At 41.6% G+C, this 26,962-nt stretch overlaps 3 protein-coding genes across 5 annotated transcripts in view; 2 read left to right on the forward strand and 1 right to left on the reverse strand.

The window, feature by feature from the left end:
- The window catches only part of vldlr (very low density lipoprotein receptor), a 60,375-nt gene extending 56,953 nt beyond the window's left edge, over positions 1–3,422 (forward strand). For both annotated transcript variants that reach the window (XM_084383222.1, XM_084383223.1), the window contains 2 exons: positions 313–482; positions 2,195–3,422. In XM_084383222.1, the coding sequence (XP_084239348.1) occupies positions 313–482; positions 2,195–2,230 (206 nt within the window). In that variant the 3' untranslated portion in view covers positions 2,231–3,422. The remainder of the gene's footprint in view (positions 1–312; positions 483–2,194) is intronic.
- A 4,202-nt stretch (positions 3,423–7,624) lies between these two features.
- On the forward strand, positions 7,625–16,424 carry kcnv2a (potassium channel, subfamily V, member 2a). Its single transcript, XM_084383482.1, has 9 exons — positions 7,625–7,770; positions 8,818–8,949; positions 10,025–10,203; positions 10,268–10,439; positions 11,733–11,924; positions 12,338–12,592; positions 12,694–12,810; positions 12,983–13,108; positions 15,626–16,424. The coding sequence occupies exons 1-9, from the start codon at positions 7,633–7,635 to the stop codon at positions 15,902–15,904; spliced, it is 1,590 nt and encodes a 529-aa protein (XP_084239608.1). The 5' UTR covers positions 7,625–7,632; the 3' UTR covers positions 15,905–16,424.
- A 227-nt stretch (positions 16,425–16,651) lies between these two features.
- On the reverse strand, positions 16,652–26,938 carry pum3 (pumilio RNA-binding family member 3). 2 transcript variants are annotated; one of them, XM_084383882.1, is made up of 18 exons: positions 26,622–26,934; positions 25,916–25,983; positions 25,610–25,828; positions 24,292–24,478; positions 23,977–24,052; positions 23,572–23,665; positions 23,206–23,272; positions 22,441–22,615; positions 22,208–22,311; positions 21,627–21,705; positions 21,290–21,388; positions 20,922–20,975; positions 20,527–20,607; positions 20,209–20,351; positions 19,806–20,028; positions 18,928–19,015; positions 18,310–18,400; positions 16,652–17,916 (listed from the first exon to the last, which is right to left on the reverse strand). In XM_084383882.1, the coding sequence occupies exons 2-18, from the start codon at positions 25,980–25,982 to the stop codon at positions 17,787–17,789; spliced, it is 1,977 nt and encodes a 658-aa protein (XP_084240008.1). In that variant the 5' UTR covers position 25,983; positions 26,622–26,934; the 3' UTR covers positions 16,652–17,786. The 2 variants fall into 2 exon arrangements, with proteins under 2 accessions (XP_084240008.1, XP_084240007.1); XM_084383881.1 differs by having other exon boundaries at positions 25,610–25,983; positions 26,622–26,938.
- Positions 26,939–26,962: the final 24 nt, after the last annotated feature.

Consider the following 26,962-nt stretch of genomic DNA (forward strand, 5'->3'; position numbering starts at 1 on the left):
AACTGGATCCACTTTTCAGCTGCAGCTGTTTCCTCCAGTTAATTACCCTGCTAAAACAGCAGATTAGTCGAGATGTGACAAAATATTTTAGAAGATGGAGCCAAATATAAACGACAACAGATGGCTCAAGGGTAGACATTTTTTGAATTGAAGGAAGGAATAAGATTTATCAGAGGAATTTGAGGGTACAAATCATGAATATGAGGAAACTGAACTACACGCAAACAGACACGTGGCTTATTCCCTGACCCATCAGCCCTCATACTGGACTATTATCTGACTGTATTTGTGTCCTGTTGTCCGTCTCCTCAGTGCTGCTGGCGATGGCGGCAGCGGGCGGCTACCTGATGTGGAGAAACTGGCAACTGAAGAACCAGAAGAGCATGAACTTTGACAACCCCGTCTACCTGAAGACCACAGAAGAAGACCTCAACATCGATATCACCCGGCACAGCGCCAACGTGGGACACACCTACCCTGCAGTAAGTAAACAGCCAAACCACCTCTGAGCAGATGGCATTGTGGGTAAGAAAACCTCAAAGGCTTAATGTACTGATCCCAGAAAAAAGAAAAATAATGATTAAAAAAATTAATAATCTGCTGGAGAGTTTCTGAGGAGCCAAGCACTTAAAATAATTTCCTCCTGACACAGAGGATGGATTCTATGTGTTAATAACCTCTGCTTTCACTCTGACCCTGTGGCCTTTAGTAATCCTTAGTGCATTATTGGCTGTCCACAGAGCACAACTCTGTACACAGATTAAACAGATTAACCTAAACCCGACCAGAGTCACAAGATGGACTTCTGCCATCACCCTCACAGCTGCAGCAGACATCTCTCTCTTCGTTTAGATGGGCAGAACGCAAAAAGAGCAAAATAAAAGATTCCTACCCATGGAAAAGTATGTGATCTGACACTAGTGATGTCCTGGTCTTTAAAGTATGGAAAAATATTTGAATCCAAACTGTTGCTCCTACCGTCTGTTTTCTAAAATATAAAATCCAGAATTTAAAAAAATAAATTGATTCGAGCAAGAGTGTTTCATGGTGTTTGGAGCAGGAAGCCATAATGTAGACCACTCTGTGAGAGAGCACAGGCCAGGGCAATCTTGATGTTATCGAAAGCAAGGCAAAGGAGTATGACGTGACTGAACGCACTGAAAGCTTCATGCAAACTCAAACAAAGTCTACGGTCTCTTTTTTCTAGTTTCGTGGTGAGTTGTACATGAACATCCCTTCTGTTACTTTAGGGGTTGAAGGTATACAGTTGGTAATATTGCACTGTTTCAGTATTCCAGTGTGAATCAAATGCTGAGCATTGAACTCGTCTGGGTTTGGTATTAATTGATTTGTACAAGCTACAATACCTAGCCACAACCTTCTGGCAATCATTTGTCAACATAATGGCATATAGTCAGCAAGTAACATGTTATTAGTTGGATTTTTAAACAATTTCCTGACAAAATCAACATCTAGATATGTATACTCAAATGTTAAATATGGTCTTAAACATCTGACTCTGTCACTGAACGTCGGCGCACAACATGATTAAGCCAGGCGTGTTCCTGGATTGACATCCCTCTGAGCCCTCATCAGTGTGCTGCTCATGTGCTTCTTTTAAAATTAGCTTGTGCTTTTCCAAATTGAAGTACATACAATTGAACACAATCCTCTGATAAAATAACTGCATGTCATGAAGTTATTAATATTTAGTCATTATACTGTAGTACCTACTGCGAGCTGTACTGTACTGTACTTGCAAGCTATCTAGGCTATGCTAACAAGCTTGCCACTAAGACAGCATATTGTTAACTAACATGATATAAGAGCACTACATGTTCTTTAGTCAGCATTAATAATCTTTAACCCTGACATTTTGTGTAGCCACTTCAAACCTTTTTTTTTAATTTATTTTTAATGCAAGTACTTCAATTTGGAAAAGTTGGCTTACTTCAGAAGAAGCTCAGGAGCAGCACACTAATGATGTCATAGGGCTGTGATTGGTTGGTTGCTTGGGTGATTGGTTTAGGAAAGCATTGTGGGATGTTGATCCAGAAATACGTCCAACTTTGCTAAACCACGTTGTGCAAACTTGTTGGGTCAAACAAATACACTATTCAAATGTCTAATGAAGCCATTTCTCTCTCTCTCTCTCTCTCTCTCATCCCCTCCCTCCCTCCCTCTCTGTCTCCAGATTTCGATAGTGAGCACAGATGACGATTTATCATGATCGTCTTGGTTTTTTTTGCTTTTTTACGGCAACCCATAGTGTTTCTACGGAGACTCCTCGTTCCTACGCCAAAGGTTGTCCGTAGCAACAGCAGCAGCCCTTACAGTACGACCACATGCCTTCTGAAGTGCATTATGTCATTATCTGTGGAGAGGATGACCGCAACAAATGTTATTTATTATGTGAATATTACAATGAATTATGTGTCATAACTGTTTTCACTCAGTCAAGTGTTCAGGATATTTTTTTCCTTTTGGTTGTCATTATTTTCGGCCGCAAACGGCTTCCTGTCCCTCCTGATGCCATCTTTTCACAACAGATGAGAGAAACACAGTGAATCTCAGTTTTAAGGAACCTGAAAACTGACAAAGGACAGTGTTTTCTCGCCAGGCAGATGGACTCTGTGGGACAGGATGTAAAACTGGATCTGAGCTTGTCAGTATGAGACGCCACACGTGTTGAAGACAGCGAGAGACTCCATTTTAACGATAGTGTCAGCGTGGAGAGGGGTCAAGGGTCTTTCAGGAGTGAGGCATCCAACTCGGTCTGAACTATTTCTTACTTGCTTGGATCCAACAGGCTGGGATGTGTGAATATTTATATGCCATCATGGTTTGAGCAATTATAACTAAGGTGTAAGTTTTCCTTTATTTGTTGATTTTTATTTTTAGGTTTTCTCTCCAGCGTTACTTCCTGGATTACAACAGTTTATTCAGTCAGTTATTATCACTATTATTACTATTATTATTATTATTATTATTATTATTATTATTATTATCAAAGCTGTGTAAGGATCACCATGGTTACAGCGTTTGTAAACATTGTATATATTTACCCATCATCCCTCAGAGACATGACGGTCAATCAGGACTCTCTTCAATGCACTTTGATCAAATGTTCCTTGTGTAAATAAGATTGTATACATTTGACTTGAAATCAATTTTTTGCTATGGTTGGGCATCGTACCAGGGTTAGAGTTCAGATGTATTTAACAAGAAAGAAAAATCTGAAAAAAAAAACACAACTGAATTTGGTAAAACTATTTTGTATGTTTGTGTGCTGTTGCTGTGAACTTTTTCTAGCCTTGTACAGTGAGGGGGGACACTATTAAAACTTAAAGCTCTGTATCTGTGAAGGAACCGATTTGCAAATCACTTGAGAATTAAAATCTAATCCACAACGTTGGTCAAAACATGGTGTCCTGTCTTTTCTATTGTATGTGTGAGAGGATCCACTGACCCTGGGATAATTAAGCCCCTTTTCACACACAAATTGTTAAACCAGGGTTAAACTAGGCAAAGGGCTTTGCAGCATGAGGAGTCCACATACATTGTAGTTATAGTCTGTTTCTTTTAATGCTTTGAGTTTACTGAAGGGGAATCTTAATGCTACAGGATACAGTGATATTTTGAACTATTGTGTGCTTCCAACTTTTACATGACAGTCCCCCCCAGGGCTGGAAGAAGCATCAGATCCTTTACTCAAGTAAAAGTACTAACGCAACAATCTAAAAATACTTACGTTACAAGTGAGTCTTGTAAAAGTGCAGATATATCGTCAGCAAAATGTACTAAAAGTGTTTAAAAATGTAACATTATCCAATCGTTAATACTGCATCATTATAGTGGAGTACTTCACTGGTATAGCTTGTTTGATCTACTTTACATCCACCTTCTTCTGAGGCTCCATGATACCTTGCATATATTATGAGGGGTGTGTCCAGTCACTCCTTGTTTGTGGAGCAGCTGCTGTATCATTATTAAGAAATGATAGAAATAAAAAAATAAAGATGTTAGCAACTTTATTGAACACTATTATTACTGCTACAGAGTCCCGGCGGCATGGGCGGCCATTGGCGGGCCGTGCCCGCCCACAGAGTCAGCCGTGCCCGCCCTGGGCTGGAAGCTGTTTATTTTATTTGGGTTTTGTTTATTACCTCGGAGTGGCCAACGCTCTATTATTCCTATCTCGATTTGTCGATCATACAATTCAACCAACGAACGAAGGAAACGTGCTGGCCAATTACAGGTGCTGGGGGGGCGGGTCACTGAGTCATCCTCATGAGAGGGTAACGCTGTTAGTACTTGACGTTCATGGTCGCAGTTGCTCATAGACTCGCTAGTTAGCTGTGGCGTTCGCATGGATTAAAGTTCTCCGTCGCTACGACGGACTTCCGTCATTCAAACTTATCAGAGGCGACTTGTGAGATCAATGTAGATCGGAGGAGAACTGTTGGCTGATGTTTGTTGACAGATTGTCACACTCTACAGCCAATGGTATCGTTAACAGTGTGCTCGCCTGACCAATGACAGTGCAGAGACCCACACGGGGCGGGATCTCAACAGGAGCGGCACTAAAGTTTAGCTGCTTAGCTAGCAAGGACTCGTCGCGCTGCTACGTTATCAGCTGAGTTTAGTCAGCACGTGAGAACTCGTCTGACACGGACAGTCTCCTGTTGTGTGCTACATGTGTGAAACAACAACTATAGTCTGGACTTTGTCTGCAGTGTATCTGTGTAAACGGCTTCATTCAGCGTCTCTCCCTCCCCTCTGGCACCGTGAGTTACCATGGTTACAGCCCTGAAACTTTATACTGATGATCAATAATAAGCTTTTGGTTAGTTTGACTGTACAGAGTCATGAATGTAGCCTGATTGTAGCTCAATGCTGAAATCTTGTATTATAACATATAGAACAAAGCCTCAGAGCTTCTTTGATTATTAACAGCATGTTAGTGATGACAGAAAGTGATAACTCGCCATCAGACTGACAAGGCTGCAAGAGTTGCTGCTTGTATGATGTATTTTTCTGTTAAACGATAAGAGGCTCACTTTAAACAATATTATTAATAATAATAATTAATGATAATGATGATGAGAAGAAGTAGAAAAATAGCGCACTGAAAAGTTCTGTAGATGGTTGATTATTTGAAAGAGTAAAACTTGATAGAATTTGAATAAATGCTTGAGTTGAATAAATGGACACAGCACTACACTATTTTGTTTGTTTGTTTTTTAGATTTTGGGATGAACTGCCCCTTTTTAGTAAGAGGAAAATTATTTCTCCGCACTGTAGGAATGGTCACAGAGCCATTGTTCAGCCTGAAGCAAATAAAATGTAGGTTGAAAAAGTTTGCCCCCCTGAAAAAATGTAATGCCCCCCCCTTAAATTGTTTTCTGCAGCCGGGTCTGCTGCTACACCATAGCCAACACTTCTTGAAAGTGAAGCCATTGTGTCAGTAGTAAAATATTGGAGAATGTGAATAGAAATTTAGTGGGGAAACGTCTCTTAACTCATATACATCTGAAACATGACAAGACACTGCTCATTGTGAGGGGTCAAAAGTAAAAAACGCTTTGAGAACCAAGGGTTAAACATTTAAAATGTGTTGTATGAGCTTATCTGTTGGTATGTAAAATCTTAAGCTGTAAAGTAACTAGTGAATACATTTTACTGAAATGTAAAAGGGACAGCAGCCGGAAAGCCTGTTGACTTGGAATGACTCGACGTGCTTCCCAAGCCCAGAGACTGAAATAACGTGTGACAAAGAAGTTTGATTGATTCAGAAATAATTAATCAAACTACTGCTAAGTTCAAGGTCGACTTTTATAATAATCTTTTCATTTAGATCTTGAAGTGAGGATCAGAGGAGGACAAGTCAAAGGTCACAAGATGCACTGGATCATCAAGAATCTGTTCCAAAAAGAAGGAAGAGGCAGACAGATGTGAACATGAAACCACCTCTGTGCTTCCAGCTCACAGTTCAATCTCTCCAAAAGTCACTGCTCCCGACTCATCATGTCCGGATCACGTCAGCTGAGGGATAAACAGGAGTGTGAACAGGTGTTTGCGAAGTGAAGGAAGTGGATTGAGATGGTGGGAGAGCCACTAAGTCGTTTGGGGTTTTTTTGGAACGGGTCCGGCTCCATCCGTTCATTATCCCTGTTTAACTACAGCAAGGATTAATCTCCACCTATGATGACCCACGCTTGATGGGACAAACTCGTCACATACACACACTTGGAGCCAGACATGTCAGATGTGAAGGGCTACGTTCTGTAAGAAGTAATGACTCAGAGGCAGCCTGCTGCATATCTGCATCTTTAAATAACTGTGGGGTACATTGAACAACAGAAGTGCCAACAAAAGATTCAACATGGTTTCACATTGACTACATGAAATTTAACCAGATGAAATCAACCCAACTTCCCCTCTCCTAAAACCCAAATACAGTCTGTCAATGATAATTATGTTACATGGAAAATACAAACGGTTCACAGCAGGTGCTATGCTGACTTTCCAGTATTGCTTTACATAAACAATATGCAGTATCAGATTTAATCACAATAGGGAAAATATTAATGTTTTCAACACAATCTGAGAATTTGTAATTTATGAATATTACATTACTTCTTAATGTTAAAAAGCCACAAACCTGTGGACTCAAAGACAGTTTTTACATCAATACAACCACAACAAGGTTTTTAATTTGAAACTAACACTAATAATTGACTTCAACCTCAAACGAAGATAACCCTCTAAATATTTTCTTTAGTATTTTTTAGCCAATAAGGCTATCCAATCACAAACAGGCCAATGGAAACTGACACACAGACGTAAAACCCTGCAGCAGGCTCAGGTTTGGAGAGGTGACCATGGCCACTGAGCAGAGCAGAGCAGTATGGAGTCATTCTGAGAAACAGAAACCTCTTTGATTGAATGCCTGCTAATGAAAATGCATGATACATCATGGGTTAAAAATAACTAATGCTCTGAGTAGTATTTGAAGAATACTTTGTACTTTTACTTGAGTATTATTTACCAGCATTACCACTGGCACAAACTGAAATTACAAGCTACAACTTTATTTTAAAAAGCAGAGCAGCACTCTGCCCAAGCACACCCTCACAGAGTCACTAGACTCTTCGACCTGCTCCTTTACTCTGTCAGCTGACCGCACGCAGATAAATATCAACGTCCAGCAGGATCAGATACAGTTAGTGGGAGGAGAGCGAGAGATCAAGAGATGGATAAAAGAGGATAATAGAGTTTAAAACTTTAAGCACCCAGATCATCTCAGTCAGCTGCATCAGACAACGAGAGTCACTTCCTACCTCATCCTCTGTGTGTGTGTTTGTGTGTGTGAGCTGCGTGTATGATGACCTGATTTCTTACTGAATTTGAGTGAAATCATTTGCCATCCTTTTGTTTACTCATTTGTATTGTCATCTTTTATATGTGTGTGTGTGATCAAGGTTTGTGCACATGTGCAAGATGCCAGCTGTGTGTGTGTGTGTGTGTGTGTGTACAGTAAGTTTGAGAGGCTGATGGTGTTGGAGCTGTCAGGATGTCTCTCCATACAAGTTGATTGAATCTTAGGTTATAAACAGATTGAGCGGCGACATGTTGACCCACCTCAGAGCCCGCAGCAGGAGTTTGTTCCACAGCTACAAGCCCGGCAGCCGGACTCAAGCTGTCAGAGAACCGGCCGACTATCTGGACCTCACCAAGATCTTTATCAGGCCATGGAGCTCCATGCAGGTCAGACACTTTATTTATTCATGTTTCATATGGTTTTGGTTTTTTTTCACTCTTCGCTTGGCAGGATTTTGTTTTCAAATCTGAAAAAAATGAATAAATGTGTACTTTAATAAGTATAAAATTGTTCAAAACACAACACTGTTTCATCCGTTCACTCATCAGTAATAACAGAGAAGGCTTTTCACAAAACTCTAACTGTTCACCTGCTTCTTACGATTATTTTCATTATTGATCATTGTTCCAGAGCCCAAGTTGACGTTCCTCACATGTCAAGTTTTGCAGGATCAACACTCAGAACTTAAAGATATTTTAGTCACAGTGATATAAAATGAAGACGGCAGCAGCAGATTCACATGTGAGAGGCCGGGACCAGAGAACGTTTGACATTTTGCTTCATAAATTAACTACTAATTCATGTAAAAGATGTTGTAGATTAATTGGCAACAAAACTAATCAGTTAATCAACTATCTGATTTAGTTTTAAAGGGTAACTATTTTACAGATTAAAGAGTGTTTACAGGTGTTGGGGAGGACGACTGCATATGTGAAAAAGTAGTACAAAGCCTTTTGTGGCTTCAGAGGAAGCTGCATGTTCCTCCACTGATTGTTGCATTGTGGGTAATGCAGGCACCAGGTTTTGAAAAGGAAGACGAATGTGTGGAATAGAATTACGTTTTTTTTTTTATGTGTCCATAATGAGTTCAATTGTCCTACAGGAGTTTACTGCCTCCTCACTGGAGGCAGTTCATCAGATTACATGCAGCTTCTTCTGGAGCCGCAAAAGGCTGTCTACTACTTTTTTCACATATACAGTAGTACTCCTCAAGACCTGTAAACACACTTTAATGTGTAAAACTGGCAGAGTTGCAATCTAAGTGTCACACACAAAGAAATCAGCTGCCATAAAAGAAAACCTGCCCTTCAATTTCTCATCATTTTTCCATATCATACCCAGTATTTGCATGTATGTCTTTTTCCTCAGTCATCTTGAACGTATGCATAACATGCTGAATTCAGCATTGTAAAGATTTTGCTTTATTTGTGAAGGATCTGTGCAGAGACATCTACGATCTTTATGCTGAGTATGAGGATGAGGAGGATCAACTCCTGGTGTGTCAATCCCAGCTGCTGCTCTCTCCAACCAAACACCTCATTCTCAACATCAACGTCGGAGGAACGGTAACTCTGCTTAACTCCTACCGTCAACATGCGGCTAAGCTAGATATTCTGGAAACCAGACTGATATCGCCTTTTTATTATGAGAGATTCTCCACCAGGGGGCGCTGTTAAATCATTGTCATATCAGTCATGCACCTGCCAAAAAGCACCACCCGTAGAAAGCAAAGTCGTAAGAAAAGTAACTTTAGGCCTGCAGATGTTGCTTACAGCCACAGAAAGAAACAACTACTGTGCTTTTAACTCTTGTGCCATCTGCTGGCAATGCTTGTTACAGCTGGAGTTGTGTGTGTGCCACAAATAAAGCTGACTAGCTAGGCCTCCACAGGCCTGTGAGAGCTGACCAATCAGAGCCAACTGTGCTTTTCAGGAGGTGCCGCAGCTATGGAACGAACCTGGAAATGAGCATAATGTGGTGCCTTTATAAAATATACTAAACATTGTCTTCATCCAGCCTTCAAATGTGGAGATTAATTTATATCATTGTAAACTGAACTTTTTTTTCTGAATTGGACAAAACAAGCAATGTGAAGACAGAAACGTGAGCTCTGAGAAATTGTGACAGGCTTTTTCACTCTGTGTCAACATTTTGTAACCTTTGAGCTAGTTAATGACAGGTATCTGATCAGGCAGTGGTGATCTGCATAGGTTGTGTATTTTTTCACCCTTGATAAGTACTTTAAAGGTCCGGTGTGTAGGACTTAGTGGCATGAACGCCCCTCGTCTCACCCCCCCTTATGATAGTCGCTGTGTGAAATGTGAAAACACTTGCGAGGCCCTCTCTACAGCCAGTGTTTGTTTGGTTTGTCCGCTCTGGGCAACTATAGAAACATGGCAGACTCTGTGGAAGAGGACCCGCTCCCTCATTCTAAGTTACCCAAACACAAAGATAGTTTCAGGTGATTATACACGATGAATGGATGAAAACATAACTATGAATATCATATTCCATTTCTGCTAATAGGTCTCCCTTAATCCTACACACTGGACCTTTCAAAGTCTGCTAGTGTGTAACCCTAACCCAGCTTCATTAAAATCATTTTACCTGTTGCACTTTCTTCTGCTGCCTCTCCTGCAGGTGTACAACTTGCCCTACACGTTAGCTGCCAGGTATCCAAAGACAAGGCTCGGCCGGTTGGCCACGTGCTCAGACCACAGCAGGAGGTTGGATCTGTGTGACGACTATGTCGTCCACAGCAACGAGTTCTTCTTCGACCGGGACCCTGAAATCTTCCACAACATCTTCCACTTCTACAGGTAAAATGGTGTTTACATCAACATGGATTGAGTAAACACACATTAACCCTGTCCTCTCCTTCAGAACTGGAGTGTTGTGCATTAAACACGAGCTGTGTCCCCACAACTTCCTGGAGGAGATAAACTACTGGGGTGTCAGGATCAAAAACAGCCAACGCTGCTGCCGCATCTCCTTCGAAGAGCGGCAGGATGAGCTGAATGAGCAACTGAAAATCCAGAAACAGCTGATAGCAGAGGTAGGCTGGCGCTGTGCATTTTGTATTTGTAATGGGTGTAGAGAAGCATCTACTGTAGCTTAGATCTGGAGACTTGCTGACGACTGGTTTCAGATCTGTGAATCACTTTTGATACGTCCAGATCTGTCAGGAGAACCTCTAGTGGTGTTCTGCTGGATGGCCGTATCATCACTGAAAAAAACAAGTTAATCCTCCATCCTCCGCTCAGTTTAATAGTAAAATGATTAATCGGGGGGATTCTTTGGTTGAAATGAAAACCTGCAGACTGGTCAGCCTCCCCTCCGGCATCATAAAGACAGATTAAACTATGGATGGTAATCTCATTATGTCATGTGATACAGAAATGTTCTTGTTGTTTCGATGCCATGACAGTGACTCTGTTAGGTTTTAGTTCTCAACCGGCCTGTTGCTCTGAGGCATCGTCATTAGAAAACACTGGACCAGGATGTCAGGAAGTCAGTTTGTGTTGCAGTCTGTTTTGTTAATAAGGATAAAAAAAAGAAAAAACCTTTTCTCACCTCCCTCTGCCTGTATTTATCATGCATATACGTGTAGTTTTGATTCTATTTTACCAAACTTTGCATCCACACCAACAAAATGGAGGTGAATGTAAATTAATTTGTGGTGCTCACTGAAAAATAACATTTATATCATTAAATCCAGAAGTTTTTCACCCTCTCAGCTCCAAAAGTTTATAGAAGTGCATCATCGCCTCCTAGCTTCATTGGTTCAGCAGTTTATGTTTTTCATATTTTCACCTGTGAGATTTTTGTCTCACAGTAATCTGCTGGCTGGCTCCGGGTCTGTCTGACCTACATTATAAATCTCTGCTGCGCTCTGCCGTCTTGACAGATGGAGAGCGCAGAATAAGCTTTTCCTTGGCACAGATGTAGACAGATGTTTCCATCACAGTCTGTTGTGCCAGCTTCTTCCTGACGTGTTTTCTTGACCTTTAATTTTTCACTCTTTAATTCAGTTTTATTCCAGCTTGTGATGTGGACATTTTCTTTTTATGGTTGTTTTGCTCCGTCCTTATTTAAAATGCTTTTATAAACCTTAAACTCTCGCTTATTACTTGTATACATACTCTCGTGCACTGTATTTTTTAGATGTAATGAATGTTTTGTTTTGTTTCTGTTTCTGCTAAATGTGTTATGCTGATAAAAGCTACACTTTACTTCTCATTTGGCTTTATTTGATCTTTTTTTCATTTCTAACCATGAAAATAATGTTCCTCCTGCTTCCACTCTGTTTTTATTTGTTTGTTGTTTCATGTATTTCTGTGCCCTCCAGGTGGAGATGGAGGAGAACGAGGAGTTATTCGACGACATGTCCTTTGGGCCGGCCCGGAGGATGATTTGGAACCTGATGGAGAAGCCGTTCTCGTCCGTCCCTGCGAAGCTGATGGGGATCGCCTCCTCCATGTTTGTGCTGATCTCGCTGGTCGCCATGACGCTCAACACTGTGGAGGAGATGCAGTACCTGGTGTGTGTGACCTGAAAGGCGAATGTGACCTGAGCAGATTATTGACATTCTTCTATCTGTTGCACTGGTGTGTTGGTCAATATGACCAATATAACTTTTCCTCAGCATGAAGATGAGCAGCTGCACAGCGGGTGCAGAGGACGTGAAATGTAACTTTATTGTTTGTTCTTCTGCACGTGTGAAAATGACTTCAAACCATGTAGGAGATGATCACGTACAGGAAACAAACATCCAGTCACATTCAGTTCTTTTTAGTCATCATTGATTGCAGGGTAGTGCAGTTGCTTGCAAGAACCATTAAGAAATTTCCCTAGCGGTGTGTGTGTGTGTGTGTGTGTGTGTGTGCGTGTGCGTGTGCGTGTGTCAAAAAGACCTAACAGTAGGTTTGGCATCGGCATTATTTCCTCTCCCAGACGCCGTCGGGCCAGCTCAGCGGCAGATTCTACGGCGAGTCCGTGGAGTCTTTCTGCATCAGCTTCTTCACCCTGGAGTACCTGCTGCGCCTGATGTCCACCCCTGACATCAAGCGTTTTGGACGCAGCGTGCTGAACACCGTCGACCTGGTGGCCATCCTGCCGCACTACCTGCAGATGCTCCTGGAGTGCTTCTCGGCCGAGGACGTGCAGTCGCACTCGGGGGACATCGAGGCGGTGGGACGTGTGGGAAAGGTGAGAGGGGGCTGATGGGAGAGATGATGATGATGACATCATTCCATCTATTGGTCGCACTCACTTATTGGTTCTTCTTCTGTGGTTTTTCTTGCCTGTAGGTGGGTCAGGTTCTGAGGATCATGCGTCTGATGAGAATCTTCAGGATCTTGAAGCTGGCGCGTCACTCGACAGGCCTCAGAGCCTTTGGCTTCACGCTGAGGCAGTGTTACCAGCAGGTCTGACTGTACCTGACTCTAAAAAAGCAGAGGAATAACTTTCTACTTGTTTTCTTGTACTTTCACACTTGAGTTCATTCAAATCTAGTGAGAATTGGGTGAGATCGTAGGAGGAGTGATGAGGACATGACCCTCATGGAAAATCCCAACTAAAATGTGTTTGTGTGTGCAGGTGGGCTGTCTGCTGCTCTTCATCGGTATGGGCATCTTCATGTTTTCAGCCATGGTGTACACTGTGGAGCACGACGTTTACAACACCAACTTCACCTCCATGCCGCACGCGTGGTGGTGGGCCGCTGTGAGTCGACAAACACACAAACACTCAAACAAACACTCAGTCATTCTGCCTTCTATCTATGTCCTCCCCCTGCTCTCCTACATACTGTATGAAAATCCCTCTGATGCAGCTTCTGGCAGTGTTTATAAGGAGTAGTTGTACTTTCGATGACAGCAAGCTGAAAACTTTGGCACAAAACTTTGTATTGCCCCTGAGTCAGGGAGTTTTTCCAAAATACAGCAGCCAGTCGATCTGCTGTGAGCAGCAGCGGTCACGTACTTGTCACTTGTGTTTTCCTGGAGGGTTAAAAAGTGAATCCACTAGGAGGCAGATCAGGGCCAAGATTTAGGATTTTGTGCAGCATTAAAATAACTAAACATAGCAACACTCACGGAGGTCACTCTGCAGGTAGTGTTGAGATCACAGCAGAATCAGTACGTGTACATGTTCTCGAGTGCCTCGTCTCAGTGCCTCTCTCCACTCCGCTAACAGAGAGCAACAGTAGCTAACGTTAGTTTAGAAATAGAGTCCGCTAACTAATAGCCAGCACAATGCAGATGTTCCACAGAGCCCTTTTAAAGGGATACTATGTAGTTTTGGAGAAGAAATGTGCTGTTCTCAGAGGAAAACAAGGTCCCAGAACACTGTTTGAAGCTAGAAAGGTGGCAGGGTCCGCCACATATAAACAATGTAAAACAATTTAAATTGTGTTGTCCTTTGAGGTCAGAGAGTTTATTCAGTTTATTCAGTCATGAAAACAAAGAGAGTTTGTTTAGGCAGAAAAGATCAGTCAATGAAAATGTTTCTCTTCTGATTAAAATGTATTCCCCCAAACTACATAGTGCACCTTTAAAAGCATGTTTATGTAACAACTTGTGTAGCTGCATTTGGGACGGAGCCCTCCACTGTAAGGAAGACCGTCTGGATGCTTCCCACAGAGAAGCTTATAAAAAGCTGATTAGTGCACAGCTGCTTCCTTAAACATTTCAGCAGGATGCATCCGGGACTGTCCCTCTTCCACCCGGAGAGAGACCCAGACAGGGCTGCAGCATCTCAACATCACTGTATAATGTCATAGTGTTTAATTCTCTAATGCATCAACCTGTTCTACACAAACCTTTCTTCACAGTAGAAACACTGCAACAGCTGTGATTATTATCTAATTAATATTATCAAACAGAGCCAATTTGAACCAAGACTTTAGTTATATGACAAAAAACAACTACTTACTTCAATCGAGCTAAATCCAATATCAAATAAAATGTTTAAATCCACATTTCTATGTGGATCCGCATCAAATTCTAATCACTCATAGATACAGGCCGCCGACGTGCGCCTTAATTATTCCCTGAGACATTAACAAAAATGTAAAAAAAAAAAAAAGCCTTATCTCGCAATGTTATAGAAAGTGGGAATAAACTCATACATAATCTCCTCGGCCGAGGTAATAACAATATGGTTTTACAATCCACATGTTTCAGTGCACGTGTATAAAATGAGAAAGACATTTAAATAAATAAATGGATACAAGAACAGATGAAAGAGAACAATAGGGGTTGGGGGTGGGTTTGCTGTTGAGGACAGCGCTGATGATGGCCACCCTTAACAGCGACCGCTGCAGCTGACGGAGGACTGGGCCGAGGTCACCCTGTGCAGTTCCATGATGTTACAATTATATAGTCTGCCTCGGGCCACCCGTGGTGTCAACTCGTTGCAGGTCCAGACCCTTTGAAAACTGCCCCCCTGGTCCTTGTGGGGCTCGTTCTGTGGGAAAGCTATGTGTATTAAATTTGTCCCAATCAGGGTGACCTAGTCCTGTGTCCTTTGGCCAGCTGCTGAGCCAGAGGTGCAGTCTTATCCCTACCCCAGGATGTATGATTGAAAAGAGTGAGGCGGAGAGGACGGTAAATAAATAAAGATAACGGAAAGATCAAGGTCAGGGGGAGGGGGGAAGTATTAATAATACATGCAGAAAAAGAAGGAAGATGTGAGAGAGGTTAACTGAAGAGAGGAGGGGAGACAGAAGAAAATATATTGATAATAAAAGCGAGTTATTTATGAGTTTATGTGAATGTGTGTGAAAACCCTAATAATGTGTATACAGGCTGTGTATGGTTGTATATATGAATTATTTACTGACAAAAAGAGAGACTGGTTAGGAAGCTAGTGAATGAGCATAATTGTATCAATGATACAGTTAAAGGTGCAGTATGTAAAAATCAGGTCCTGTCCAATTAAAACTCAAACAGGGGGCAGCATATCACCATAGTAACCGCTAACTGTAGCTGCTGTTGGCTAGTTAGCTCGATTAGCTGTGCATCTAGTGGTCAGACTGGGAGCTTTACACCACCAGCAGCACAGGAATGTTGTACCGGAACAGGCTTTAGCTAGCTTGTTAGCGTGCTAATGTCAGTAGATGTCTTTAACATAAGCCATGTTTGACAGAGGCCAACATGAACTAGTCTTTTGTTTGAAAGTCAGAACCGATCATGTTCTCAACATCTCATTTTCATATTCTGGTTCCTCTTCATCCGTCAGGTGAGCATATCGACAGTGGGCTACGGCGACATGCTCCCTGAGACCAACCTGGGCCGGATCTTCGCCTTCGCCTGCATCTCCTTCGGCGTCATCCTCAACGGCATGCCCATCTCCATCCTCTACAACAAGTTCTCCGACTATTACACCAAGCTCAAGACCCACGAGTACACCGCCGTCACCAGGGCCCGTGGGAAGGTGCAATTTGCCAGGAGGGCGGCAAAGAAGTTGGCCGAGTGCTGCGAGGACGCCATTCAGGACAGGATGGCCCGCCTGCAGTGAGCAAAGTTGTAGGTTTCTACAGTAAGATTTGTCTGGAACGGCAGTCAAGGACAGCAGACTGACAGTTTATGGAGTACCTGAACTGGAAATGAACCAGTGACATTCAGGCCACTGTACCATTAAGACCCTGTGACTGCAGGAGTCATGGGGGTTTGAACCGCCCACACAGACACTGTTCCAGTCCAAGGTCAGGACAAGAGACCCCTCCTTTCATCCATCAGTCTTCTATTCATGTTCATTCCTTTAAAGCCTATTCCAGCACGCATTGGACAAAGGACGGGAAACACCCTCTGAATAGATGATGCAAGTTCGGAGTAGATTAAAACATAATGCAATTTTTTAAATTTATTTGCCAAAATCTGTTCAATTTTGAATCTACATACATCTCTGCTAAAGCTGTCCATACCACCATCAGCACTGACCTCTACTCTTCCTCCATCCACACTCTGTCCATTAGTCTGTGAAGCTCACAAGTAATCCAGGATTCAGGAGTGAACGACAACAGGACAGCAATAATGAGAAGTTGTCTGCACACGTGTCTCTGTCTCTAATAATAAACCTATGTCTTGCCATCATAAGTGTGTGTGTGACATGGAGTCATCATTATATAAAGTACAGGACATGTTTAACACCGAATCCTCAGGCTGAACTGACTGAATCAGTAGCTTTTAGCAGTGGAGCTCGCTTAAGATACAGCATTTTGTTAATCATTAAAAGCTTATTTAAAGACTTTGAAAGACTATCTGGTTAAAAGGTTTGAGGTACAATGAAGTACTCATTATAATCTTTATTTTGAAAACACATTTTCTGTTTAGCTGATACAATTACAACTCACATGTTACAAAATCTGATGAAAACAATCCAAAATGGAGGACGATACAAACAAACAGGAGAACTGGACTGTACTTGTGTTCACCAGCCCTCGTGGACCAGTTCACTCAAATTACAAAAACCTTTGTTGTGTGTCCATGCAGATGGTTTTGTCCAGGTTGTAAATTGTCCATTTCTGTTTTGTATTAAGAAACAGGGACACTGTTCCTGTAAAATATATATGGGCGATGAACTTACAAATTTTACTTGTAACAGTGCTCTGACAGAAACCACAAAGACCCATATCTCACCTGACAAATCAAACCAAAACCATCTGCATGGATGGATCCACAAGAGGACGGCAAGAGACCCAGTACAGCTCTTCAATCTGTAAATGCTCATAGTTTTAAACACTGTATTTACCTCAAATGCAAAAGGAAGCAGAACTTCTCAAACGTTCTTGTTTAATATTTTAGTAAGACCAGTTGGCTGCTCTGAGTTTCTCTGTTCACTCAATAATAAATTGTAAATCTACTTTGCACTTTTCATTCTGCATTAAGCCATGGTCATTAAAACTAAACACTTCTGCAGATGTTTCACTGTAAAAGCCTTCAGAAACTCGCAGGGTGTCGGTCTTATTTTACCAAGTAGGCTTTAAATGTGAAAGAGATGCTGAGGGTCACTGACAGAATCTCAACAGTGACTGTAAAAAATGAAAGTAGAAGTGACTGGAAAGAACAGAGAATTTGTGTTTAAATAAAAAAAACTCTTTTACTGATGCAATTGGTATGACAGACACAGATTTACATTATGTGTTCTGTTCATGTGTTGTACAAACGGGCAAATGAACGTCTAAACACACACAAGTGGCCTGTTTGTGTTGAACCAGTTTGCTCGCAGCATCACTTTGTCCTCCAAACGCTTCCATTTTCCATCAGGGACTGAAACGTCAGTGTTCCAGGTTGTATCCGCTTCCTGAAACGTTCCCATTTGCAGCTAGAAACAACTCACAGTCTGCAGCACAGGAAGTGATGCGTTCAACATCACCAGTTCATTTAAAATAAAACAGTCTCTACTTGTTCAGATTCTCCAGCAGGATTTCAGCTCCTTTGTTGTTGCTGATGCTGCTGAGCTCTGATTTGATGGACTCGAGCGCTGCCTTCACCTCCGCAGCCACGGACTTGTCACAGCTGTTCAGGAGGCTGCACACACAAACACAGGCACGGATTTAGGAGGCTGTGACATCATGTACAACATGTTTATTACCTACAGTCTTCAACTAATGGAAAAACATTTATGCCGTAGATTAGGAGTTTCATTTTCCTAGCTGAAGGGTCAATTCACCCTCTTACTGGACCATTTTTATGTTGAAATTGAACTATTATCAAGAGAAAGTCAGGACAGTGTTTGTTAAAATAACTTTTTTTATATAATGTGAGCATCACTCCATTCACCTCCACAGCACTGGAGTGGAAGCAGAAATCTCATACAGATACAAAACCTGGACAGATAAAGAAACTAGAGGGAAGAAAGAAAATGTATTGCATCGTCTCTTCAAATCAGATTCTCGTGTGTGTGTGTGTGTGTACACTGACCAGCAAAGCACCATAGCTCCTCTGTTGACTCTGATCCAGCTCTTCAGATTGTCCGTCCCCACTGTGTCCACCAGTATCCTGCTGAAGCGCTCTGAGGGGGCGAGTGAGGCAGACATCAACAGGGAGAGGGAAGGAGAGAGAGGGAGGGTTACAGAGAAAAGGCTGAAGTTAAGTTTCTGTCATCTGAAAAGCTTCCTGACACCATCTTTGTTTGGAAACAGTCCCAACTTGGGAAACATGTTAAAATCTTTATAGTGGATCAGACGGGATGTGGTTCATCAAAAACATCAGTTAGTGTTGTCAAACAATCCTCTGAGTTTGTTCATGAAGACATACTGAGCTCTGCTGCTCAAATTAAGTGATGATGAGAGGCACAAACTGGGACTCATTAGCATATTACATAAGGACATGAAGTGACTTATTTCCAGAAATGTTAAACTCCATTAAGATTCATCAGATAAGAATAAATAGACTCTCAGTGCAAAGAGAAATGAAATTAACTTCCAAAAAACAAAGCTGGCAAGTTATTCAGTGGCTGCAAGGCACTTCAAGTTCATGGCATGAACTGAACTCCATGAACTGAACTCCACAAACTCCTGTATGTGTGTGTCTCTTTACCTTCCTTGCCAGCCTCTGCCAGCGTCATGTCCTGCTCTATGAGCCATTTCAGCACCAGGTGTCCTGCAGGATGCTCGGCCATGTGAAGCTGCAGCACAAGTACAGTAAAGAGTGAAGAACAGCAGAAGAGACGACAAACCATCTCAGGAAAAAACCTCTTTAGTTGGATTTTTCAGTAGTTTTTGAGACCTGTCCTTGGAGCTTCTTTTGGTAACCACCCCCACCAATACTAAATGGAATAAACTTATTGTTTTCTGTATAATGATTCTTCAATAAGACAACAATAATTATAAGTTACTACTGTTTGTTAAAGCTAAAGTGCTGCAGATCAGCATTCAGTAGTTGAAAATTAAGGTCTCATTTATTTTGAAATGAGGCTCCAGGTTTTGAATATCTGATCAGATTGATAATGCTACTTTTACTTTACTCTAACATTCGAGAACTTTAGACTTTGAAAACAGCATTTTGAGTACCTCGGGTAGAAAAACCGAGTCACAGTCAATAACTTTTTCACAGTGACAAAATAAAGAAATATTTTCTAACTTGCAAATTGTTTTACTTGATAAATGACTGACAGAAATCTACAGCCATGGTAGCAGTGAATTTAAGATCAATGCTAACATTATCATACTAACATGTTCACAATGACAAATCTAACATGCTCACAAGTTTAGCAGGTAATGTTCTCCATGTTAGTTTAGCTTATTAGCATGTTAAAAATCTGCTAATTAGCACTAAACACATATTGTTTCCGTGCAGGGTTGGAAACCTCTTGATACAATTACTTCTGCTGTGTAGTTCTATTTTTACTGCAACTTTGCATTAATCAGCAATGAAACAAATCACACACAACAAACACATGAAACAATTCACCCTACCTGTCCGCTGGTCCCTCCTGGCACCAACTCCTGATTGGCTAGCTGAGCCACGGCCGTCATGGCGGGCCGCAGGTCCCCGCAGGCTGACGCCAGGATGTCACTGACGGTGACGCTGGTCGCCTTGTCTGTCACCATGGTGTCAGCATGGTCACGCAGATGTTCCAGCAGTGGGGGGGAGACGACTTCCAGCAACTCCTTCCTCCGAAGCTTCATGTCCTTTTTACTGAGGAGAGGAAGAAGGAAGTGATGTCACCGTGGTTAATTTCTGATGGTTTGTTTTTCACCTACTTTTTCACAAAATCAACTTAAAATGAACTTAATTTTCCTGCCATAAACTGTGACTACAGTCCTTTTGTCAAACATTGCAGTGGGAAATAGGTCTATCAACACATATCGATGTTACCTGTGTACGTTGTTGTCTCCTTGCTCCAGCACCTTGATGATCTCCGGCAGCAGGTGAGCAGGGTCTCTGGGGCTCAGCAGGTACAGCAAAACCTTCTTGCCATATTTATTATTGATGACCTCCTCCAGAGACAACAGGATCTCCTGAACAGGTGAGAAACAGGCCAGGCCAGAGTTTTACACAGTGACTTCAACTTTTCACACATCTTCAAAATGATGATTGTCACCTGACATCTTTAAATTTTTATTCCACATCATACTCATTTTTTACTATTTAAGTCTCAATGAATATTTTCGAACCACATGACATCAGACTCACTGAGAGCACGGCCTGTTTGACCAGCTTGGTGTCGTCCACACAGTCGAATATGGCCAGAAGAACCAGGTGACCAAACTCCCCCTGTACACAACAGTCACAAAGTTAAGTAGAAAGTAGAAAATACTTGATATAAAATTAGGAGTTCAGGTTGAGTCTGTACTGATGAGCGAGCTGATCTAAACACCAAGAAGTCCAAAAAGTCCCCATTCAGGCTGCCTCAGTGTGGACGTAGTCTTACTTTGACTCTTTCAAAACAATCTCTGGTAAACATTCACCCTGGGGTCAGTCCTTTCCACCTCGTACCATTCATATTCTGATCTTTTCTAAAATCAAAGAGCTAATTAAGAATGGACGGCTTGTGATAGTGAATGAATGAAGCAGCACTGAGAACTCACCGTGGCAAACTTCACCATGTACGTCTTCATAGTTTTGATAATGACTTTTCTGTCCTGAAACATGAAAAAAAGGTCACAACAGAGACAGTGTGCACCTGACATTTATTTCACATTAACACTTTACATGCTGCCATTGAAAGGCTAAATGTCTGAACTTAATACAGAGACGTCTACATGAGGCGTGGAAAGGTTTACCAGCAGAAGGATAAAGAGGAGCCAAAGAGAGAACAGGCAGTCACATCAAGGAGCCTTTTTTGCATTCTGGGCAGTGGTCGCTGAATTTTAGGATTGACCCTTTTCGTTTACATTCATTTCGCTGACAGCAACAGCAAACACAACTTGCTTTGTGTGTGTGTTTGTGTACTCACCTTGGCCGTCCCGTGCCACAGACAGCGCATCGCCACTCGTGCGCCGTCGTGTGTGTGAGCCATGTAGACGACCGACTCTCTGATGGACTCGATCATCTCCTGCTCACATCAGCACAAACACAAACCAAAGAGAAGAAACATGTTACAGTCAGCACTAAATGAACTGTTCTTTTTTGCTCTTATGAAGCTCTAATATTAAAGTGTCAAATTATTTTCTTGTAGTAGGGTTAGTTTTTATTTCACATCACACTGCACCATTGTTACGAGCACGACTAGAGGAATGCACTGCTACATAGCCCTTATACAACTCTGTGTGAGGAGTCAAAGAGCTGCTTACCGTTCTCGGTTTGTCAGGTGCGTGCAGGAAGAAGTCCAGAAAGACTTTGTGGACCAGAGAGTGTTTGATTACTTGTTCTCTGAAACACAACAACACCAGTGAGTGGAAAAAGAAATCTGATATGAATTCAAATTACATTAAATTAGAAAAGGAAAAGGTGGAATAACTGGAGAAGTGACTAACAGAGAAAACAAAGCTGATTATATATTTTCATATTTGTGTTTCTTAAGATTCCAATTTCCTTTAACCAAGGTTTGCTGTTGGAAAAATCCATGTAACTCAACTAATTAAAATCTGACCAGATTCAACGGAAGCCTCCAAGGAACTTTCAAAAATGTACTGACCTCTAAGCAAATGTTGACTTCTCCATCACTAAAATATACTGAATCACATTAAAGGGTCACAAGCTCAGGCTGACACTCAGTTTTTGTGTCTACTAGAAAATGTTTACATCTATTTTTCTGCACTGATCAATAACGTTTGAATAACGTAGTGTCGAGTGTTTTATGTTTGTATGTTCAGCTGCTCAGACTTCACTTCTCATCTGCGTGTGAATTTTTTTTTTAGTTTTCTCCTCTTACTTCTGGGCCATGGGTGTGAGTATCTGCTTCATCTCATCGATGATGTTGTCGAGCTTGTCCGGGTTCCCCTCGATCACCTTCTCGATAGTGTTACACACTGTCGACTGGACACACAGGCACACAAGTGTTCAGAACCAATAATATTTCACACACACAACCATAATTTTAACACCAGAAGGGAAATAATACAGTAAAGGCGTATAATAAGTGCAAGCAGGTGTGTGTGTGTGTACCTTGCACACTGTGAATGTGTTCCCGTACAGCCCCTCAGTGAGCATGAGTCTCTGTGCGAGCACGGCTTTGTCGTTGTAGGCGTACTCGATGATGGAGGAGGCGGCGGCGTGGCGAAGCATCGGCCGCACATGACCTTTAAATGTTTGCATCACAGCCGCCAACAGCTCCTTGTTCCTGTGGAGGAAAAACACAGGACTCATGCACACATGTACACAAACACTAATGTTCCAATATCTATATATTCTAACTGGACAAAACGATAGAACGACAAGAACCTAGAGCTGGATTTTTTTTTTTTAAATTTTTTTAGGTGCAATATTTGGATTTCTTTTCCCTCCTGGTTTTGGTTAATACATAACGCTCAACAAGCCAGGAATGGAAAGACAGGATTTTTTCTAAATCTAAATTTTTTGCAAATTAGTGACAATTCTAAGAACATTAGCAGAAATTGAACCCAGAGCTGGTGAGTAAAAATGTGTTATTTTTTCCTTTAAGCAATCGATTCGATAACTTGTGTAAATGTGTCTGTAAACACAAACACTGTTTGTTTGTGTTAAACACAGAGCAACCTTTCTATTTTCTCTGGCTTTTGGTCAGTTACTGTACTTGTGTATGTCTGTGGTTTATGTCTGTTGGTGTTTGCATGTATATTTTAATGTAAAGCACGCTGAGTTCACTTGTATTAAAATGCTATATGAATAAACTTGTGTCGAACATGTAGTCTCATTTAAATATTAAGAAGAAACCGATCTCAGCTGACTCACCCGTACATCAGCAGTTTTTTCACGATGTGTTTGCCGTACTGCGACTTACACAAACCGATGACGTCATCTGTGGGAGACAGCAAAGCACCGACAGTTAATGCCTGTTAATTAGCTGCTCTACTTAACACAACATTTTTACCACACACTTTGGTCACAGACCATCAACAGGCAGCACTTGTTAAAAGCAAAAACCTTATATAAACCCTGGACTCTAACAGGATTTCTGGATGCTTAAAGATAATTCAGCAGCGTCACCTAACAGGCAAGTTTCCTTCTCAGGATAATGAACATTTATGGAGTCACAGACAGATACGGTAACAGACATTTACAAGGCAGCAGATGAAGAAGCCAAACATGTCTGCTCACCTTTGAGCTCCTCAAACACTTCCTGTCTCTGCTCGTGGCTGCCGAACTGGATGAAACACTGCAGCACTCGAACTGAGTCGTGAGCAAACGCCATCTGGAGGCAGGAGAGCAGTCAAAAATGACAGTCCGTGAGTTTGTATTTTATTTTTAAGAAGGCAATATATATGGATCTCCATTTTTCTTAGAAATCTTTCACCTCAGTCCAACATTACAACAATGTGTGAATCATCAGCTTTCTTTTTATTCCATGATTTTGTGTTCCCGAATCTCAGCTATTAACTTAAGTTTACCAACGTTATAATTACTGATGAAAGACAGCTGTTTGATTGACAGGTGATCTGTGGACATTGAGATGGGACTGGGATTCTGAGTTATGTTTGCAATTCACAGGCAGGAGAGACCCACCTGTTTGACCTTCCCGCGGATCAGATCATGAAGATCCTTCATCAGTTTCTTCTTCACGTCATTGTCGCACTTCTTCCTGTTGACACACACACACACAACCATCATCTGTCAATGAGCAGGCAGCAGCACTCACAGCTTTTAGTATGTGGGGCTTATTCTGTGTCACATATTGGATCTGTAGTCCCACAAAGTTTAACTTTTACTTAAAAAAAAAGGCATAGAGAAGGCTGGGGTGATGTGTTCATCCCTCACTCTCTGACTGTGTGTGTGTGTGTGTGTGTGTGTGTGTGTGTGTGTGTGCGTGTGCGCGCGTACCTCCGGAGGTCTCCCCACACTTGTTTTGCCTGACAGATGATCTGGAACATGTCCTTCCTCTCCGCCAGCTGCCTGCTGTTCTTCAGCTCCTTCTTCTTCTGCTGCCTGTTCTGTGTCAGCTCCTCCTTTGTCTGTTCCTTCTTCTTCGGCTTAAACTCACCTTTCTTCATCTTCTTAGCCGCGGGACCTGTTCACACACACAGAATAATTATCAAGAAAAGATTAAGGGTGATTTAGACTGTGTACGATGGCCAGAATGGACCATGGTAAAAAGGTCACAGCTATACAGACAGATGAAAAGTCCCCCCAAATGTGACAATGACAGTAACTTTCACACTAATGTGAATGGTGAGTCCATCTCATTTGTTTAAAATGCATTATTCCAACCAAGATGCTTTTAGAGTAGGGACAATGTACATAATGCTGTTGAGAGAATGTGTTTTTGTATATTTTATTTAAAAAACAACAATCAGAAAGACTCATTTATGTAATCTAGAGTCCTTCATCAATATATATATAATATGATACTACAGGTATGTGGCCATCATTTCATCTCATCAAAAAGTCAAAGGTTCCACACAGACAGCGAGTCGTGGTGGTTGAATGGGTGAAACACAGGACTTTCCTGGGTTCGTGTCCAGCGTGGAACTTACTGTTATGTTGTTGTCTTATTATTTTAAGTCTCACTTGACCTTTAATTTTCATTTTTTATTTTCTGTCGCAGTTTGGTTAGGTTTAGGCAACAAAAATACTTGGTTTGATTTAGGAAAACATGGTGTGGGTCATAATTGACTCTTTCACAATGATTAACACGTGTTTTCAAAGGAAAACTTCTCCCACATGCCTATTTGTCAAGTCTTTTTCCCGAGGCACAAAGCTATGATATTCAAAAAAACATGATTGGTCAGTTGCAATGATGGTCCTGGAGCAACATTACCTGTGATGTAGGAACAACACCAACACGGCGATATCAGATCATACCTGTGTAGTGTGAATTCAGTGCATGTTTGCAACCTGGAAAATATCCCTTTTGTTCGAATGTGTTTTACAGTGCATCTGCATTACATTTATATACTGTATATTCATTATATTTTATATATCATTACTGTTCTTGACAACTTGAATTTACTAGCCATGCAGTACTGTTATTTGGAGGTTAATGACATGTGACATTTAGCACTTTTTGTGAATAATTGGTAATCCGGTAGCTAAAGACGGCGTAAGTGAAGACACTGACTGGTCAAAATGTTCAGCAGTGATGGGACGTAAAGACTAAAACATGACGAATTGCATTGTAATCCGGCAGATGTTTACTCACCTTCTCCCTCTCCTCCCTCCTTTTTCCCTTTAAAAGGTGGCAGTTTCCTCTTCTGCTGCCCGTTGCCGGCTTTGGATAAAGCAAATTTGTTTGGTTTCTTGCCGGCATCTCCACCCTTCCCCGGTTTGCTCTTCCTCTCTGTGCTGTTGTACGGTTTGAAGGGCTTTTTACCACCCGGCTTACCCCCTGGTTTTCCTCCAAATTTGGTCCCTATGGAATCTGGACAGAGAGAGAGACAAGCCAATGAAAAACCTGGTTGAAAGTGATGTTGTACAGTGTAGCTGGTTAATGTTAACCATAGCTCACCTTTTCCCTTCTGTGTAAACTTCTTTCCACCTTTAGGAGAAAAAGGTTTTTTGGATCTAGCCTCCATTCTGAGGTGGTTCCCGGAGAGAGGTAGAGACAGGGACACAAAAAGAGACACAGATAATAATCAGGAAATTGGGCTTCAAAAATGTTTACAAACATACATTATGACTGGTGAATCAGTGGCTGAGCAGTAAGTCTACCTAAGTTGAAAGTGTCTGTAGGAATGACATTTTACAAACACAGGAATCCCAGTATTAAACTGCTGTAAGTATCGTAACACTTGGAGGAAACTTTCATGTTATTCTGAAAGGTTGGTATGAAGGGAGCTAAGGCTACCGTCTACTAGCTAACGGGGAAGAAAAAACAAGTTAGGACCCTCTGAATAAACCATTTTTTTCCCATTACTACTTACTCTTTTTATACTTGAGCACATTTACCGGTAGTAAGCTACTTAATTCCACATTTGACTGCAGCACAGTTACTTCAACTGGAATAGTTTCAGATCGTGTTGTCGTTACTTTTACTTGATTAGAGCGATTGGACATTTTATCAGAAGCTAGTTAGCGGTCGCTCATAGCGTTAAAAAGCATTCATATATTTCATATTACAATAATATCGATAACGCCACGCGCTTCTGTGCTTTATCTGTACTGCTGACGCGAACAATAACAAGATATATGACATTTCTGCTGGTGTTACTTACATTTCAGATGTTCACACACGCTGTCCCTGCTCCTTCCCATGCGTTCTGTAACCGACACGGTTTACGGTACCAAGCGTCCAATCAAACGGAACCGTCGCTGCCGTAAAACGTACCTTTTTGCGACAACTCTTTTTCGCCGAAATGTAGTAGAATAATTACGTTTACCGTTTATATATCACTGCTTTGAAATGTTTATCCGGCTCAGCAGTCTTACAGTGCACTGACAACAACGTAATTCTGTCAGTAGTCTCTGGCTTTCCCCGCGCGAGTGTGTCGCGGGCGGCCATGTTTGTTTACATGTGTCATTTAAAGGGATAGACGTCGTTACTATGGTTACAGCG

This window comes from Pagrus pagrus (genome assembly GCF_965226575.1).
Source record: "Pagrus pagrus genome assembly, chromosome: 19".
Lineage (NCBI taxonomy): Eukaryota > Metazoa > Chordata > Actinopteri > Spariformes > Sparidae > Pagrus > Pagrus pagrus.